Raw genomic sequence first — 20,564 nt, 5'->3', positions numbered from 1 at the left:
CTAAGTCTCATTAGTCCCTGACTAATTGTTTATTTCTTACCTTCCATCATGCTTCATCTAAGAAATTGAGATAGTTAATGTCTTTGTTATTACAGTTGTAAGAAGAGGGACATGCCTGTATGCATGGCGCTTGTAATTCACAGCGAGTTCGTTTCCTGACAGTTCATATGAAAATTCGCTAGTGTCAGCTTTAGTACTTTAGTTTAAAGTCGCTAGGGAATATGCCAAGGCATGTCTGCCCTTTCTTTTTCTTTTTCATTTCTTTTTTGTTATTTTCTGTAGGCACACGTGCATGCCGACAGTTGTGGCTTATTTGAATATTGTAACATTTTCGGATTACTTCAATAATGTAACAATAGTTTTAATTACTGTTGGAAATAGCAGAACAATGTGAATCATCAACTATTATAACCTTTAAAAACGAGTGCAGTTGACAAATAATCAACTAGCTGTGAGAAAGCACGAAGGAACACTAGTATAATATAAAAATGTGCATGTCAGTACAGTGTGGGCTCGTTACTATGCTTCAACAATTAGTGTAATTACAATGCTGCATTAAGCATTGGAACAGAATCTTGTTCTTTCTTTTATATTGTGTATAAAGGCACATACATGCAAACATGTTTCTGAAACACGTGTATGTGTATCCTTGTACACTTGTTTGTGCTTGCTAGTGATGTGCAGTTGCAACAGGGCGCACTGCTATTCCTTCAGGGATGGTTTACGGGCAGGTATCTCAAGCATAGCTCCTTCAAAATGCTGGCTAGTCATTTGTTATTTTTTTCTCACAATTTAGTTTAGGTTGTATGCTTCAGAGCCTTGTGTGGGAGACGCCATAAATTTGCAAGACATGCAGCTTCCATTTCTTTGAAGAACCTAAATATTTTTAGCTAACATTAGTAGCCTGATTCACAGATACTAATAGAAGATTTCAAAGAATGTTAGATTGAATTCTATTGTACTGCTTAGAGATTGGGCATGTTATGGAGTTCCGAGGTGCATAGGTTGAATTTATGCAGAGCTTTGACCCTTCTTCCCACCCTGAGCAGTAGTTACAGCACGTGAGGAAGTCTTTTTTTTTTTGTTTTTGCAAGGCTATTTGCTAACTTGTGCATTATAGATGGTGCAATGGAAAAGGTCTACACTCTAGCCCACTTACAATGCACCTTATAGTGTCATTCAATTTGTCAACCTAAATTAGATATTCACATCAAGCGATCTTGCAACATGTGTGTGAATATTTGGGTAGTTTTAGATCATAAAAGTAATGTGCGACATATGAAAGTGTCTTGATGCAGCCCCATTAAATACACCAGTCGCTTGTTTCAGACTCGGTCTCTACGTCAAGAGGGACAGTTTCTCTTTATCCACTTGCTCCCATTCGTGCTCTTGCTTTGGCATATTCATGCCCTTGGTTGTCTTTGCCGATGCTTTTGTCTTTGGATCGATGCTTTGGATCTTGGTACTGGCAGTGTTGTGAGAGCTGTTAATGATCGGAAAACATTGGAAAGCAGTACAAAGCTACAAGCAAGCCTACGCGTGTCCTTTCCAAGGCTTCACAGTCAAAGCTAAATTTGTATAGAGTCAAGGATGCCTCGTGGCATTACTGTCAATCCAGGGAAGTTGCTTCATGGAGTTAACCAGAAAGCTAGAAAGTTGCAGTCCGAGGGTACAAGTTTAGGTGCTGAAATGTCAACTAGGCTAGCTTCGTATAATTTGCAAGCTGTTAGGAGATTCATGCTGAGAGTTTTCATCCACATGAAAGAAGCTTGTCGTGACTGAATTTGAAGAACAATGTTTTAAGGCTTGGTGCTAAGGCTGGGACAAACATTTTTTTTACGAGCACCTTTCCTGCTGTGATATTTTTAGCTTCAGCTAACTTTCGGTTGGTTGATCTCTCATGAGAAAGTTGGGCTAGTTAATCCTGTATTAAATGCATAGAAGAATTTTCAGCAAAGGAAGCAAGTAGACAGTCCACTTACTTCCCTCCTCAAGATAAGATTAAGCCAATAATATTGGTTGGTGCAGAGAGAACAGAAACCTATTATCATCATGAATCAGCTTCATGAATCGTGAATCATCAAAATCAGCATCAGCCGGCGTGAAAAGGTAGAGATTGAAGGAAAAAAACGAGGAAGGGAAGAAAGACAGAAAAAGATAGAAAGACAATCAACAAATAGAGAGAAAATACAGGAATGGACAAAATAATGAGGGTAAAAAGAGAGAGAAAGAGGAAGCGAGAAATAGAGAGAAAGAGGAAGCGAGAAATAGAGAGAAAGTGAGAAATGGAAGAAAAGAAGAAACAAGGCAGGCACCCAGCTCCTCTGCACTTCCTTTGGGCTTGGCTCCACTAGCAAGAGGCTGCCTTAATTTAATTTTTTTTTTTCGCTGTATATTCTTCTAATGCACCGAGCCCTCTCATCGATCTGCTTTTGCTCTCCGTACAACCGATTGCCCCTTACCCTGAGAGCTGTGAATGGGGAGGGAGGTGGGCCTCTCCTGGGAACTGACAGTGAGTGTGTGTGTGTGTCGCGTGTGCTCCTCGTTGCCCAACCAAGCACGCTAGTGGTGCCGGGCACGAGGTAGAGGGCCGCCACTGCTGTCTCTGCTGGTGGCCACTGCCTCGGCGTGCGGGACTACTCGCTGGGGGCGCTTGTCCGTGTTGGTTCTACTTGGCACCTCCCTCCTTTCTCTCCTCCTGCGGGGTCGCACCTCCTAGGACAATCTTGGCTACCAGCTGCTCCTGCGACATGGATGGAAATCCGGACAGGGCCTGGGAAAGAATGAGCAAGGTTGGACACTTTTGTCACTTCCTGCATCTCGTGTGTGTAGTGTACCAAATAGACTCGCGTAAACGCCTCGCACCTCGTTATCCCCTTGTGTGGAAAGTGTTGGCTCGGACATGGTACGAATAAAAATTACGCGGCCATTTGCATGCTGGAAAAATCATCGCTACTTTTCGATAGCCCTCGTCTTCCTTCTTGAAGGTGTATTACTTTTTCTTTTTACTTATAGTAAAAATATTCATGCAACATTAAATAGAATGGTCATAAACCACTTAAATGCTAATATAAACCAAGTAATACTTAAACATGTGGAGTTGCTTGGAAATGGAAAACAAAAATTCACTCTTTGTGAGCACGATGCTGTTTAATGTCCACCAGCCACTATCAATCTGCCAAGTTTTCTTCTGTTTTCTTGAATGATCTTGCTATGAAACTTGACCTATTGCACTCTTGTATGTTTAGAGTGGATAGTGCTGTCATGTCTTTGAGTTCACTGATGGACGACTGACAGTGTGATGCGACTAAGGTTTGGTTTCTTTATGCAAATACTGCTGTTTTTGGCTCCTTAAACTAGAGGTGTTATTAGGCTATTGTGCTCTCATTATTTGGAAAAACTTTGGTAGCAGCGTTTCGTGCAGTGTTACAGACGGGGCTGTTACGCAAGTCTATATGGTAACGTGAAGTGCCTTACGGATTGTGAACGAAATGCATGCTTATAAAGAAAATACCTGATCCTAACTATAAAAAAGGTGCAAACCCTTGGCAGCCCTTCATGTATGCCTGGTAGTTTATTGAAGAAACAGGAGTGAATGACACATTGTGGCTGTGCATTGACCCCGTTTTTGTGCATTAGTTTTAGTGGTGTGAAAGTGGAACCATACACCCTTTTTCTTCTGCATTCTTTTGTACCCCTTTGCCCTTCCCAAGTACATTGCAGCAGCCTGGAGATCACTAGTACACATTTACCTCACTCTCTCTCTCTCTCTGTCTGTCTAGCTAAACTATGCAATCACACCCTCAAAAATGTGTAGAATATGTGTTTGGTTGGGCTTTTTATAGTGTTTTCAATCGTCTGGAACCCAATCTCTCCTCTAATGCATTTTGACATTTTGAAGATTGCAGTGAACTGTACGTGCTGCTTCCTGCTAATGTGGTCGAGTCTAACCTAACCAGTTATCTCATTTTATCAGGCTTCCATTGGACTTCAGTTAAGCAATTTGAGGGGAGTATTACAAATGAGAAGGCACAAGCATCTTATATATTTCTAATGCCTCATCACCTTCCCCACTCATCAGCTTGAGCCCTTTGTAAAAGGATAAGCTTAATTCCATCTTTTGTGACAATGATAAAAATATCAGAAGAAAGGAAGCTAAGCTTCTCAGCTGTTCATAAAGCTTCAAATGTTTATAGTGTGCTAAAGCAGGGGTGCGAGAGCTGCACCAGTTGTGCCAGTTTGGTGCAGTTCATTATGCGTGCACCAAGCTGTGCCAAAATGCCAAACTGACATTAAAATTTTGGCATGAAACTTTAGCAAGAAATTGAGATTGTGTTGGTCATCTGCAGTTTGTGAATCACCATCCAGTTCAATCTAGATGTGCAGACCCTACCCCACCATGAAAGAAAAGAAGAAAAGGTTAAGGGGTTCAAAAATTTCCTGACCATGCAGAACACATTTCAGGACCCTTTTGCCACAGTAAATTGGTGCCTTGCAGAAAAAAAACCACGAAGATTTAGAAAGGACCATTAGTACTTGCTGTCATGAGACACTGCACATTTGGTTCCTTAAAAAAGGCCTTAGCTGATGGCTAATTTAACCCTTTTGCCAAAAGTAATATGTGCCAGTTCAGTAGAAATTCTTTATTGCTTGTGTGTTCATGTGCCTTATATTTACGTGTACTAATACGATCGCTGACTTCTAAATAAATTACTGGTAGTCATTGAGAGCTGTGTATGACACTTCTGTGGCCCCAAGAAGCAGTGAACAGAAACGTTCGTTAGTTTTCTTTTTCACAACCCCCACTCTGTCCTGCTTTACGTATCCCGAATTTCGAGGTCGTTAGTTTAGCAGGTCCACATTAGCATTAGCGGTGCCTGTCAAATGATTTGATGGGTGCTGCAAATGGTAATTTGTACTTTAGCATTGTTCATACCGTGAGGTGGCTCAACACATCGCTTTCATTGAAATAGCTATCCTCACGTGCTCTGTGCGGGAGTGAGCTGATGTTGGATGGATGGTTTCCAGCCACACATTTCTTTTAATTTTTTTTTTCAAAGGTAAGTTTTTATTGTACTGCTCCAATTTGCATTTTTGTGCTCCAAGTTTTATTTTGGCTGTTGCACCCCTACTAAAGGTCTTGTCATAACTATTGCCTTTGTGCGTAGTAACAGAGAGGTAAACCTATCTGTAGCAATCACTAATGCGAAAGCTGTGGCAGCACAAAAGTATAGAGGAAATCAAATTGTTAACCCAATAAACAAGATTGTATAAATTTACAAAATTCTGAATTATTCCTGCTAAGTTTTTATTACAGCCAGTGTTAGTTCAGACACTGTAGGCTATAGCAAAAACAGATTAGTTATGGTTACTAGTAGCTTGTTCCAATGAAGTCCACTTTTTCACCTTCAATGAGAAGTAATGAGCTATGCCATTCAAATTTTGCAATGTTCACTGATGTGTTTGGTGGTGACCCAACAGTCATGCATGGTGTTATGCATTACAGGCTCTGCGTGTGGTGTTTGTCTTATAGTGCAGTTAATAATATGTAACACAAACATTGCAGCCTTGATAGTCAAGTTTAGGCAGCTAATAAAATAGAATTTGCTGTCGGCAACCTTGACGTGAGTTTGTGTAATAAGATCAGAAGCCTGTAACCATTCGTAGCAGTGTTACAGACACAATATCTTTTAGCATTCTAATTAGGCCTCCTTGCTATCTAGGATATCTAGGAAACGTAGCAGTCAAAGTATGTGCAGAAACCGTGTCATTTTGCTAGCGTAACATAACCATGCAGCAGGGAAGACACTTTCGTTGTGAGCTTACATTTCAAGAATTACTGCGTTTTCAAGTATAAAAATTTCAGTGCACAGATATTTTAGGCTGCTTTTAATATGCCTAGAGTGTTCACATAACGCACACTGTTTATAATGCAGAGTGTTCACATAATGCTCAAATTAATGGTAAAATTTGGTGTGCACTTAAGGTTTTAAATGCTTTCTTGTTGTGGCTGGAGCCAAATTTCTTATTTAGGTGCATAGTGTAATTACATTTCCTGCATGTTTGTACAGTGTGCATGTAAATGTAGAAACAGTATGTCAGTTTATGATGCCAGCTTGTGGCTTTGATTATGGTCACTCATAGCTGTGCATACTCATGCATTACTTTGTTAAGTTGCATTATTAGTACTGCTATTACGACCGGTATCGACACAACAGTTACTATAGTTTACACATTGAGGAACAAAAGCAGGACATGCCTTTGTTCCCAATTTTGATATGGTTTGTGTTATTCCTTCAAGTGGCTTCAAGTAATTTCAGTGCTGCATCACTTATGTGGTTCAGCTCCAGAAAGAAACCTCGGAAATCTCGTAATGTAGTGAGCTCCCATCATGAATCGAAAGCATGCTGGTACTGAAAACTCTGGTTCTTTGCCCGCGTCGGCTGCTCTTTTGGAGCTATTGTGTTGGGCCAAAATGAGCTGGGCCTGCAGTTTCGGGATTGACTGGAGGATGTGGTTCCATCGCGGTGGCATCGCAGTAGTGTGGTGCATGCGCCTAGAGCTGGCAGCTGATGGGCGTCTACTTGAGCAATGGGCGTCGACTTGAGCAGACTTCAGCCGCTGATGCCATGCGCGTGAGGTGCCGCCGGTAACCTGGTGGGTGTCACCTGGGCAGCTGCTCTCTTGGACAAGCCGGAAGGAATGTTCATCATGGGTTCCTCTGAGCAGGTGAGCTTAACGCGGCAGTTATTCCTCCCAGCATGCACATATTAATAGAAAAGATTTTTCGGGGCTATATTGCGAAAATCGTTGTTCTATAATACCTAAATGTTCACCAATTTCTTGAAGATGTGAGGTCACTATGGTTACTAATAACTGAGTTGCAAAGATATATCGCAGCACCATGGCCGTTGCAATTAGCTTCAGCAGTGTGCCATTGCACTCACACAGGGAGAGCATAATGAGAGAAAGTAGTGTGACAATCAAGAGTGTTGCCGATTAGACGCAGACCTTGGGCTAAGATTGCCATCTTAGATTAAAGAGTTCAGAAAAAAAATCACCATGGCCAATTAGAGAGAAATGCGACACGCATCGTTACTCCCGCTAGCTTTGCCACAATTTCTCGCATGGCAGGCATAAACGGGCAACACAACATTACAGCCAGGCAAGCATTACAAATCTATCTTTAATAGGGATGAATGCTATGCGTGAGACTTGGGCTATAGTCGTTGCCTCAAGGTTTGTTAAGGCATTGTCAAAATTGCACTTCTTGTGTTAAAGGTGTGCTGAATGGGATGGCCATAGCAATGGCGCACTGCCAGTGCAATTCGGAGGCAATGGTAGAGCCCACTGTTTTTGTATCACTTGTGACACCTTGGTTCCATGGTTGTTTTCCTCGGGAGTGAAGTCATTCTAATTTGCTACTCGGACGCGACTTCATAAGGCAGAAGCCCTGCCAAAATGACTTGAGTACAGCAGCCAATTGCCTCCACGACTGAGAAAACAGTTTCTATTCATGTTCTATGTGATGTTCTCTGTCACTTACCGTCTAGCTTATGAAATCGGCTTAGAAAATATGTTCAATGGTACAGGCTTGTGTGCATTTGCTTTAAGGTGGAAATGCTGCTGCCTCCTGAAGTTGTAGTCTGCCTTAGCAAACAGTGCGGACATTGCGTTTCCTGCGTGCATGTAATTGTACATAGAGATATTTACTTTTGGCCATTATTGGGATAAGTTATCAAAAGCTGTGTATGTCACATGAATTTATTTCTGTTGCGCCTCAGGCGCACTCATGGTGCAGTTTTGTAGCTTTTAGTATGGGGTCCCTTCTCCCTTCTGTATGGTAAAAATGAAGACAATTACAAATTAATGATAGCTGCTGATTAATTGATAAAGGTGCCTGTCTGACTAGACATTGAAGAAGCATTGAGACATTTTTTACCTCAGTCCTTTCTGTGGATCATGTGACATGGCTAGGTGTTTCCTGTGCAAATTATGGAAGTGTCTTTTCACATCTGATAAAATCAAAGCTTAAGAAAGGTCATCGCAAAATTTACTAAGATTAAATTTACTAAGACTAAGATTAATTTACTAAGATTATTTAGTAAAGAACAGTCTGTTGCTTTTCTGTGCCTTCTTTCATTTAGCTCTAGTGCAAGTGTAGACATGCAATTTCTCTCCTTTGTGTCAATAAATTGAAATTAGCCTGACTTTTTGGGTTCACATAACCACAATAATTAGTGTGCTTTGCTTCATGTACTGTATGGTTAGGGACGGAAATGTAGACTTGTCTGATCTGCAATTTTTTTTTCTCCTGAATACGAGTCATTATAGACATTGCGTGCATAATTAATTTTTTTCTGTGAACTAAGGTTTGTTCATACAGTTTTTCTTGTCTTATGCCCCTGACACACGGGCACCCTGAAGTCCTTTAGACAAGGGGACATCTTTCGGAAAGGCGTTCGGGCACAGTGACACACGACGAAGGAGTAACACCTTTCGGCCCGGCAAAGATCCTTTTCACAAAAGCAGATCCCGCATCTACTTTTCTGGCAGGAAGGGAGTACTCTCGCATACAGTGTGCATAATTTATCAATAGAAGAAAACGTGTCGCAACACTGGGGTGCCCTGTCAGTATTTTTTTGCGCTGAAAAAATGTTTTCATTTTCAGCAGCAGTGCGATTTGTTCAAAAGTGAAGGCCTATAGTCTGTCCATACTCTCAAACGCCTGCATTACGTCACTAGCGCGATTATGTTAGGGTTGGCAGCGGCAGTTGCTGTGTCGGGCTCACTCGAAAACACTGCTTAAAGTGACCGTCGCCTAATAACGGCAATGTGTCTTCGAACCAGCGTTCGTTGCGCACATAGGCCCAACTTTCGCGGTTGATGGCTCGGGGTGACAGTGCGGAAGCAGTCAAAATGAAGCTGTTCATGACGAGTCTTTGTTTGAGGCTCATCACTCTTGCCTTCGCAGCGTTTAGCTCATCTTCGATGAAGCCGAGGGCAACAAGAGTCAGGCTCACCTCAACTATAGCTTTATCTCTGTCTCTGCTCTGAGACATCGCAGGACCACAATGAAACGCGGCACGCCGTCGCTGACCCCACTGGACGCAGCCATGTAAAAAGCACTACAAAAAACAAAAACAGCAAAACACCGACTGCTCATAGTTGCCAGACGAACTTAAGTTGCTGCTAAAAACGCAAAAAACAGGTATGCGCATTATAAGCCACCAGACAATAAAAAAACGGTTTTACGCTCCGGCGTCGCTGAATGTGATGTACATGCGCAGATTTTTTTAATATTTTCAATCTTGCTGCTTCCACAAACAGCGCCATTTTTTCTGCAGCGTTCTTCTGAGGCACCGCCTAAAGCAGTAGTCCGGTGCCGTGTGTCATCAGTTCCACTCCTTTCTGCAAATGGTCCCCTTAGGCGACAAAAGGGGTTTACTTCAAAGTACTTTACTTTTGCCCGTGTGTCACGGGTATTATGCATTCGCTTTTAAATGTCTATATGTTGTCGTGCACCTGTAGTACTGTGTTGGTTAGATAGGTCCTTCACAGCTCTGAGTATCACATGGCGTAAAAAAACTCAAGAGCACATTATGACCAAATGTTGCCTCACCTTAATTTTGTTCTTTTTAAAGATGAAATCATGTTGTCTGTGATTTAAGTTTGAAGCCAGTGATTTTGTTGTATAGTCACACTCCCATAATAACCAAATGTTTTGGGCTGATCATGCACCAGACCACTCATCATAGGATAAGCATGTACAAAAACAAGGATGTTGTGGTCTAGTAAAAATGCTCAAAATACTTGATGCAATAAGTGTTTACTTTTGCCCTCCCTATGCCTTTAATACAGCATACATATCTGCAGCTTATACCAGGGCATACAGATTGATGATGTGCTCCCTGTCTTTGTTGTATTGTGCTTTACAGCTCAGCAATGGCTGTGGAGTGCTGTAGTGGTTGTTAATTCGTTGTGTAGGTACATTCGAACCCGGCTACTACGAACGCCGCTTCAACGAAATTTCCGTTAGAACGAAAAATTCACGGTTCCCTGCCAGCAGTCCATAGTAGTTAATGCATAAATATTGTTGCCACATTAAACATTTTTCTTCTGCTGTCCCGCTTCAACAAAATTTTGCGATGCAATACCCGGCTCAGATATTTATTGCTATACAGGAAACCCTATCTTTAACACTCTGATGTATTTTCAAAACCTGAAAATATGTCAACAAAGTCTAAAACACGCGTTGGCACCACAAAACACGCGTTGGCACCACCAGTTGGCAATGGCAATGAGACTTCCCTGCTTTTGGCACTGGCTTGCTTTCGAACCGCAGACGATCCGAAGCTGAAGCTCAGTCGGTCAGTTCATGGTTTCCTTCACATAGCTGCCACAGCTGCTGGATGCAACCGCGGAGCGATGTCTTTTCCGATTCCAATGTTTATCATTTTATTCGCGCTTGGCCAGTGTGGTACCTAATCAGAGCGGCTGTTCGTCCACATTATCAACCAAATCAGCTAGCCGCGAGTGATGGATGATGAAAATGGCATAGAATATGGCAAAAATCACCGCTCCACAATACCCTGCCTCCATCTTTGCGTTGTCGGATACACTTTGACAGTGGACGATTGCTGGTGTTAACGTGTTAATGCAACTGTTTGGTACGTTCAGCGTGGTTTTCACCATGGCCTCGCTAAGCATGACGGTGAATCGCGTCGCGATGCTGCTGGGAAAGAATAGGAAGCAGCGGACACTTTTTTTAATTTTAAGAATTAACGTTCCTTTGTTTTGCTAGCTCAGATCAGCTATATTTTTTATTTCAATACAACGAAATTCTTGCTTCAACGAATATTTTCCGTGCCCCGCGAGTTTCGTTGTAGCGGGGTTTACTTATTGGTCATTGGCTTTGCTGTATACTTATTGTCATATGCTTTGTATACTGTGTACTTATTGGTCTTATACTGCATACTTATTGGTCATAGGCTTTGCTGAAACTGTCTTCACAAAACAAAGCATGTGAAGAATAGGAATTAGGAATTTATTCAAAACAAATGGTGTGATTACTTAAATTTCGCCACAGAGGTATGAAGCTATAGCATCATGTCTGGGCCCCCTTTATCAGCTTCAGTATCTCTCTCTCTCTCTCTTTCTCTCTCTCTCTCTCTCTCTCTCTCACACACACACACACACACACACACACACACACATATACGCCACTTATTTATCGTAACTCGAGCCTAAGCTCCGCTACTCAGACCCAAGCAGGGATAGTGATTATCTACAGGGGATAAGATGAAGTGTATGCGTAATGCTCATGCTAATTTCCCCATTTGCCGAAGCAGCCAGCCTGACTGCGCTTCGAGAGAAGGACTTGAGACGCGGAGTGGGGACTATGTCAGAAGTGCGGCAACGATGGTCGACGGTCAGAACAAGCCACAACGGGAGTGACACGGTGGTTTACAGGGGATGTGTGTTCGCTAATTACGTAGTATACAAGGAATCACGACTGAAACTTTTCGCACAATCTGGGAACACGAGTCGGCTTGCAAAGGAGCGCTTCGTTTCCGGTATTGAAATAGACGTCGTGATGGGAGCTGTAATGCCGCTATTTGCGCTCATGATGACTAGTTTCTGTGTTGAGCCAAGCAAGTTGCAGACATTTTCAAGTCTCGACATAAACTGCTCGGGTGTAGTCATAGAATTGGTGGTCGGAGTGCTGAAGAATGAAGCATCGATCGTGAATGTTGTCGAATGCTCATAAACGAGATAGAATAGCGAACAGCCACTAGTGCGTTGGAACGCAGTATTGTGGGCGGATGTCACAAATGGCAAGAAGGTGTCCCAGTTGTTGTGAGCGGGTCCACTTTACATTGATTGTCAGTCATTGTGGGGTGCAATCTCTCTGTGATGCCATTGGTTTGAGGGTGGTGTGCTGATATCTTGTGAACTGTGCCACAAGCTTTAAGCATTTTTTCAACAACTGTGGATGCATGGCTATATATGATGCGGGGTGCATCATGAGGCAAGGCAATGTCTTCGAGGAAAAAGGTGGCTACGTCTGTGGCAGAGCTAAATAAAGCATAGGAGAGCAGTCTCTGCGTACCGTGTGAGATGGTCGACCGCTGTCACGATCTAGCGATATCCTGCCGACGTTACGGGAAGAGGTCCAACTAGGTCCATTCCAATAATGGCAAAAGAAGGTTTTTCGGAACATGGTATCAGTTGTAACAAGCCAGCAAAAGGTGAAGTCAGCCACATGCACCATTGACATAGTGCGCACGGAGAGACGTACCTGGCAACTGCAGTGGAGAGGCCCGGCCAGAAGAAGTGGCTTTCAATGCAGTGGTATGTTTTATGGAATCCCAAGTGGCCAGCAGAGGGGTTGTCATGAAAAGCAACAGGTACTTGTGTACGAAGTGAACGTGGAAGAAAGGGAACCTACCGGTGGCCATCTTCAGTGTACACGTACCAATGCAGCACATCGTTTTCAAGTTTCAATTGCCTGAGTTGTCGGCGCAACCTGGTATTAGCATGTGAAGACACTCCGCAGAAGCGTTGAACAATGTGATGGCAGTAAGGATCTTGCTGTCGACAGGAGGCCAACTGAGGGTAGCAAGTCTGAGACAGCGTACTAGCAACCGATAGTTCTGATAATGTACGTAGAGGCTTAGCGTGATCAGTGGCTGGCAATGAAAAGGCTTGTTTTGAGAAGATGGCAGGGGGAGAAGGCAATTAGAGAGGGCATCCGCATCTTAGTAGTTTTTTGCCATATTTGTACACAACGTCAAATGTATACTCTTGCAGCCGAAGAAACCAGCGGCCCAGGCGTCTGGACAAATTCGTTAGTGGTGACAAACAGCACAAAGCGTGGTGGTCTGTAAATATGGCAAATTGATGTCCATAATGATATTAGCAAAATTTCTGTATGGCCCAAACTACAGCTAAGTACTCCTGTTCTGTAATTGAGTAGTTTTGTTCAGCATTCGTTTGTTCCTGGCTGGCTAAGCGACGACTCTCTCTTAGCCTGTTGTTTCGCATTGCGACTACTCAGATCTAAGCGATGATGATGATTATTTATAGGTAATAAGATAAATTGTACGGATAAGGCTCACAATATATATATAAACAGGGTGTCTACCCACCTGGAAAACCTGGAAAATTCTGGGACTTTGGACCCATCTGGAAAAGTCATAGAAAAGTTAAAAAATTTCTTAAAAATCTGGTCAGGTCATGTAAACTGACAGCAGTTCTGTGTGGCCACCACAAAAATAAGCATTACCATTGATCAAAGCTTTAAAAGTCTCTCTTCCAACTGTAACTATAGCGAGCTGCTAAAAGAGGTGTGAAAAAGAGATAGGGCATAACTGTTGCTTCTTAGTGTAAATGCGAAAGGATACGCTGACCCATGGAACACAAAGTTTGCTGACGTTTCGGCACCCGATATGGGAGAGAGCCTTGTTCACAATTAAAGCCATAAGAAAGGCATAGCGTACTTAAGTACGCCTAAATACGTGACGTAAGCAGTGAGTACATTGTCAGAAGCGTCCCATCACTCCTGTTCAGCGTATGTACATTCATCTGTATCTGGATTCCAGGTGCAGTCATGATGCGAGCTTCTTTTAAATGCCATTTTACAGTTACACCTACTCGCAAATCCAGCGTTGGTGGTGGTGTCTACATCCCTACTGTGCATGCTTGGGTCTCGTGCCGCATGCTCGCGCCTCTTGCCAATTGTCGCTCCCTTCCCCCTCCCTTCTCTTGCCTCGCAAGACCGAGGCAGGCAGCATCTGCTAGTAGAAACGGCCTGCTCGCGCTGCACAAGCGTTCACTGGCTACCCTACATATGTCGGCACTGGATCGGGCGTTCGTGATTCAGTCAAGGGCGTCTTTACTTGGCTTTTGCTTAACTTGACGCTTTTATTAACTCGAGTAGATGTGATGAAAGCAACAGTATCATGGCCGCTGGATAGAAAACAAAGTTTTTTATTCTGTGGCCGTGATAGTACCTTCAACCAGTAGTGGGGCACAACCCAACATCGATGTCCCATCACTAGTTGAAATCAGTGCCTCTCCTTCATTCAATAAATACGAATACTAAAGACGAAATAACAATTACGCATTCCCCAACCATACCCAATTACGCAACATTCACGCGATACCCCAACCACTCTGTGACGCATTTACTCGAGTTGTTAATATTGGTGATGCAACAGCATCATCCTCAGCTACACACTTATTACATGTTTCAAGGGTAGCACTCGTGTAACTTGGCTAAATTTCTCATTTCAGTTCGATAGGATTTAGTAAATAAATCTGCAAATATTATTTAGCGTGATGTCACAACCACAGAAGAGTACATAAATCAAGATAACGTGCTGACATCCATGATTCATCTGTGGAATCAAGGTAGCTGTTGCACATAGATTCCTTCTTGCCACCACATATTCATACTTCGGCACTTGAAACGCTGTCCCCAGCTTTCATTGCAGCCGTCCAAAGACTTTCGTTGCGCTTCAAGCGTCAGAGCTCAGAGACACAAAATACAAACATGCATGTACTCGTCGGAAAAAGAAAGAAAGAAAAAAAATTTTTGTAGTACGGCTCTGTTCCTGCAACGTTGTCGTTGCTCGTTGTCAAGGCAAGGTACACAGAATACGCGAGTAGTAGTTATTCATTAATTTTCTTGCAGAAAAGTATATTTTATAGGTGCGCAAATAAGGTGGGGACGCAAATCAATAGTAAATGCAGCAGTCCAGGTTGAATCGGATCGAATCCAATCCACATTCTAAGCGGCGTGGGCTACAGCCATTATAGTAAACTAGATCATACTCCAGTTGCAGAACAGGCGAGGCTCCCGTCTCCTCATTTTACACGGATGCCGCAACATGGCACCACTTCTGCATTTTTTAGCAGCTTTGACTGCGATGTCGGACTATCGCAGGCTTCTTCAAACTTTCATCTGTAGTTACTTTTAATTGGTGTTCTGGTTTTTATAACCATCAAACAGCTGACATGCTCACTGCCTAGCTCAGGGGTTTTATTTTGGCCCGACATACATATTTTTTCACATTTACCACATGCGCCTAGTACATTCTGAGTGCGTCTGGTAAGTATGTTTATTTTATATGAAGCACCAGATTTCTTTTACCACTCGAGGGTTTGTTTCCAGTGCACAGTTTTCCAAGCAGACGTAGCAATCATGGAATTTGCTTTCAATCATCATGGAAAACCTGGAAAAGTCGGGGAATTTAGAAATATCAAATCGGTAGACACCCTGTTAAATCAAGAAGTGTTTATGTGGACTCAGTGTTTTAAATACATTGAGAAACGACAGACGAATGTGCGGAAATGTTTATTACTTCCAACGTTTCGGCAGGAGGGCCTGCCTTGGTGCCGAAACGTTGAAAAAGATAAACATTTTCTGATGTTCGTCTGTCCTTTCTCAACGCATACAAAGCACTGGTTCCACAGAATCACTTCTTAATATATATATATATATATATATTGTGAGTATTATGCGTACGCTTCATCTTATCACCTGTAGATAATCATCATCATCGTTTGGGTCTGAGTAATTGCACCACGACACAACAGGCTGAGAGAGAGTCGACGCTTAGCCAGCCGGGCACCGCAAAAAAGGCAGCGTTACACAACAGGCCAAGACTGCTAAGCAGAATGCATTTTTTTTTCTCCTATGATAAATAATGAAATGACTGGTTGTTTGGAGCAAATGGTGTCACATGTGATATCTTAAAGATGTGGTGCAGGAGTGTAAAGATGTTAATGCTGTTTCTCTATTGGTATCTCGTTATTTTTAACCTTTTGAGCTTCTGCTTAAAGCATTACTTGACTTACTAGCCATTCCAGAAGTGTTAACTGTCGTTTAAGTCATTTTCGGTGCTTTATCTGTAGTGCTCCGCTTGCATGTAAACAAATGGATTTTGACATTTTATGTCCTTACGTCAAGTAGGCATGTATGTGGCTTGGATTTTATGAGACGTGCGCGGCTTATTTTAATGGGGGCCTCTGTAACGATTTATTATGCAGAAAGATAGTATCCCTCAGTTCTTTTGTATTGCTTAAGCCACTTACTGTGTTTTCAGTACTGCGAGGTTCTGCAAGCTGGAGGCAAGCTGTGACAGGGCAACTCTGGATGCATCACCTGCAGGAGCCCATCAGCCGCATATTGCAAGGTTGGCATGGCTTGGTACTCTCTTTGTTGCCATGTTCTTATGTTGCGACTACAAGCATACATGCGTCCGACGCCAAAATTGTGCATGTTAACTTGGTACATTTTATAATTCTCACCAAACCATGGTCTGATTACTATACACGACACAGTAGCGGTGTTTGTAGATTATATTGCCCACCCAAGGTTCTTTAATATGCATTCAAACATGAGACATTGTGCTTTTTTATCTTACTCCCAATGAAAGCTTTGCACTTCATTCATAACCCACTGATTCTCTCTAATGGAAGATCCCTGGGCATTGCTCTGAAACCCCCTGGAGTGTTTTGATTGCACATCAGCCCTTGCGAAGGCATTTGAAGAAGCTATAAGTAGCTCCTTTGTATGCGAGCACCACATTGCAGGAGAACGCTTCTCCCTTCTCTAGTGGAAATGGTTGTTGCACAAACTGAGTGCTATTGAATCGCAGTGGTCAACTCATCTAAGTGTCAGTGGTGCTCCATAGTTGGTAAAGGTGAGAGTAAGCAGGAAGTAGAACTTGGAGTCGCATGGAGTGCCATGCAGTTCCATATGGTGTGCTTGAATGGGATAAACGTTTGAAATGTAGGTCTTATTTTCTAGAATGTTTGTAACGTGTCAAGACATCAGGGTGCCTAGCCTCCAGTCATTATTTTTCTGAGCATGGTTAATGGACTTTAAAGAAACTAATGGGGGTGCGCATGTTAGTAAATTTGCTTGGTGTGAAGTGCAGCAAGGGGCAATGCCGAACAAACTACAATGTTTAGAATGCGTTTTCTTATTGTCCTGCCGATTCATGGTATGCAATTTACTAACTGTAACCATGCTTGCCAAAGGAAAAGTTTATTGCAATATTTTTAGGTTCACTATTGCTTCTATTACCTAGTCTGATGCTTTAATCTCAGATGGTCGATTTTGTTAGTGTTTGCGTTTCCCTGTGTTATATTGCAAGTAAGATGTAATGGTTTTGTAGTTTGTTACTACAGTGGACAAATGGAATTGGAGAAAGTTATGGTTAACAATAAGATAATCTCCAGTGCCTGCTTTCTGCAGTTTGTGCTTTGTCAGCACAACTTCACCTGGTGTATGCTCCAAATTTGGGGCACACATTATCCTTTGAAGGTTCTCTTACAAGGAAGTCTCTGCTTTGCATGTACTTTGTACATGCAATTGGAAATTAACTTACAGTACAGAGAAAACCCACTGCATACGTGCCAACTCTGGTGACTTGCCTGGAAGACTGCTGAAATTTGAGCAGTTGTTGTATGAAATCATACAGTAATGGACATAAATCTTTCAGGAAGTAGCCCTAGCCCTATTGTGAAAATAAAAGCAGGCTGTTCTATAAACTTCTGGCCTTGGTCCATCTATTGCGAACAGAGTGCTTATGTCACTTTCACTGCAGTACGTTAGTGTCATGCGGAAAAGTCTACTAGTATCGTGACTGGGTTATCAGCTGTCATGGATCGTGGCACGTTTTGTCTCTTAATTGCTTACGCATGTACACACTGTATAATTGAGAGTGTCAGTACGTCGCTGATGTTAAAATACTTTACTGACAATCATTCAAAGGTATCTATGGCATTGCTGTGGCCCAGAAAAACTAACAGAAATGGACGCAGTTTTCTTTCGTCAGATCGCCCCCCATTCCTCCCCTCCCCACTTTACATATTTCCAGAATTTCGATGTTGCCAGGTTAGCACGTATTATGCATCACAAGAAAGCAGAGCAACGCACAAGCTCATCAGCAGTAGAAGTTCTGGCTTCTACTGCCCTGCTAATCCAGAACTTCTACTGCCCTGCTAATGTATGCCCTTCTGTAAAGATAAGGGAAATTAGTCTACATGTTCTGAAAACTTGATGTAATTGGACAAAATTAAGATGTTTTGGCATTGAATGCAAGTTATGATGAGCTAGGGCATGCAAAAGCAATATGAACGTGTACGAGTTCTCTTCTAGGTAAATTATCATCTGGATTCTTGGTTTATATTGAGTGAAGTGCGTCACCTTTGTTTTGAACTTCTAAGCATAAAAAAAATTCACATCAAACCTTGATAATGGGTTATCCATTCACTAAATTAATTCGTAGTGGCAGAGCGTCATGTGTATGTCTTTCAGGTAATTTATTTATTTATTTGCGTTCTGCTATAATTATAGCAGCTATCCTTAGCTGGTGTTATGTGGGGACCTTGAATTGTATTTCTAAATCACAGTTGTCCCCTTTGCTTATGCCAAACAAAAAACTAAACCACTGTACAGAAAATATATTCCATTCAAGCTTTGTCTGTTATTGAAAGTGATCTGGATGACATTGTTATTATGGTAACTATAAGCTTTAGGAATAAAAACTCAAATAAACAATTTCTTGCATTTGATTCATTTAACAAGTGTAAAATAATTGCTTTGTTTGCTAATATCAACGTTTGTATTTTTGTACATTATGTAATCATGCTCTTAATTACTGTCATGTTTATGCTTTGATTTTCATCTCACTAGCAATTCAGCACAAGACATAGTACTAGTGGTGTACACTGCCATCGTATTATGACCACTGTAATTTCTCTTAAGGGAATTCAAAAATTACAATCAACGCTGATAACTAGATGTCTTATTTCTATAGTGATTCATTATTAGAATGAGCTGCATTATAATCGGATTAGCTCGCTGTTGTGACGACGTATTTTTATTGTAAGTTAGCAAAGTACGATCATTTGCCGGTCGATTTTGTAGTGTCGATTTTCAAGTTTTTTTTCCCCCTTTTCTAACGTTGCAATTTTATTTTGTTTGAACAGGATGGGTGCCACCAAATGGGTGCTCAAGTAGAAGTTTCATCACCACCATGGAAACTGCTAAAAGAGTTGAAAAGTTCAAGCAGAGCCTCTCAGCAGTGTTCTTATCATTGACTGATTCTCTGTTGTGAATAAAAAAAAGTTTTGTTGTAAACAGGGTTAAGGTGTGCTGGCTCGTTTTTCTTTGCATGAAAAAACTAAACAAAGCTCACTATAACATGTCGTTTCAAATAAGTGAACAAACCAAGTATCGAGCTTTCGTTTAGTAGGCCCAAATTCTTTTCACAAGCCGCACATTTCATCTGAGTACCTTCAGCATACATGCGACAGTCTTCAGGGGTGTGTGTTTAGAACTTCATCAGCTGCTGCCGTCAATGTCACTTCATTTCTTTAACACAATTCGCTTGTCTACATCTAGGTGTTACTACTTTCATTAACCAAATAAGTTTTGCATGCTTTCATGAATAACCAGAAGGCCTTCCTTATTTGTGGTCTCATAAAAGGCTTTGCTCTTATATGCAGTCAGTAGCTAATATTAAAGATTTTCTTTTCAGGCTGGCAGGAAGCAGGTTGTTTGAACCCAGTTTGCTGCTGCAGTAGAGAGTTTTATGGAAAGTTGATTCAAGAAAACTGTTTTGGCACTTCAAATTCTAAATCATGTAATGCTTATGGAAATTGAGAGATGTGCAGAATGTTAATGTTTGCATGTTCAGTCATATGTTGTATCTTTCTAATACTGGCCACTGTGATTTGACATTTGTGTGAGCCTACCTGCACCAAGGAAGACTGCAGGGTATGTAGTAATGCAGTACAAAAGAAGTGCATTCATCTTTTTTTCCAGGACGCACCGATCCCTTGCCTATCATCATCAAGGAAGACATCATGGGATTTGGACGAATGGAGATGGAAGTATGAAACCACTAACCATTTCCGTTTTGCTCTAGCTTAGTCCATTAATTGGCAAGGCTATACGGATTGCATAGTTTTACAAATATTGAAAGTGTAGCGCAAACAAGCAGTGTTGAATGGCAAATGAGTCATATGTATGTCCACCAAAATGTAATTTGATTCAACACTGTAGATTAGCCACACTGCAACGTGGCACTTAAAATTAGTGCCCTGTCCGTGATCAGAAGGTCCAGAGATGATGCAGTAATGTTACCTGATGGTACACGATTTGGAACATTTTAAACAAGTTCTTTGGGAGTAGTAACTAAGCATGGTGATGCTTTATTTGTAATGATAAATGGTTGATAAAAATGGTTTTCGCTAGAGATGTTTTTTGCAGAGAGAGCATTTTGCTATTTATTGCCTTCAAGAAGTTTTATATCAAAATGTTGGCTCTGGTCACCAAGACAACAGTGGAGGACACATTGGTTATAATTGCTGTAGTGAAATCTTTTGTTCGATCACTTTGTCATCCAGCAATTCTTCGTCTCTTATTTGGCTGTAAGTTTGCCTGCAAGCCGTTTGTAGCATACATTAGCTCAAACTCCAGCATGTATTTTACAGACATTGTCAAGATGCTGCCTTGACTCCTTTTTGGTTTGATGTTTGAC

At 41.8% G+C, this 20,564-nt stretch overlaps 1 protein-coding gene across 1 annotated transcript in view; it reads left to right on the top strand.

Annotated features, from left to right (window-relative positions):
- LOC119172658 (uncharacterized) overlaps positions 1-20,564 on the top strand; it is a 39,623-nt gene that overhangs the window by 5,103 nt on the left and 13,956 nt on the right. Inside the window, exons 3-4 of the mRNA XM_075892784.1 lie at positions 2,720-2,792; positions 19,847-19,914. Of these exons, the coding sequence (XP_075748899.1) occupies positions 2,720-2,792; positions 19,847-19,914 (141 nt within the window). The remainder of the gene's footprint in view (positions 1-2,719; positions 2,793-19,846; positions 19,915-20,564) is intronic.

The sequence above is a fragment of the Rhipicephalus microplus genome, chromosome 4, assembly GCF_043290135.1.
Source record: "Rhipicephalus microplus isolate Deutch F79 chromosome 4, USDA_Rmic, whole genome shotgun sequence".
Lineage (NCBI taxonomy): Eukaryota > Metazoa > Arthropoda > Arachnida > Ixodida > Ixodidae > Rhipicephalus > Rhipicephalus microplus.
Note: the sequence above shows the minus strand (reverse complement) of the source record. Positions and strands in the feature narration are given on the sequence as shown.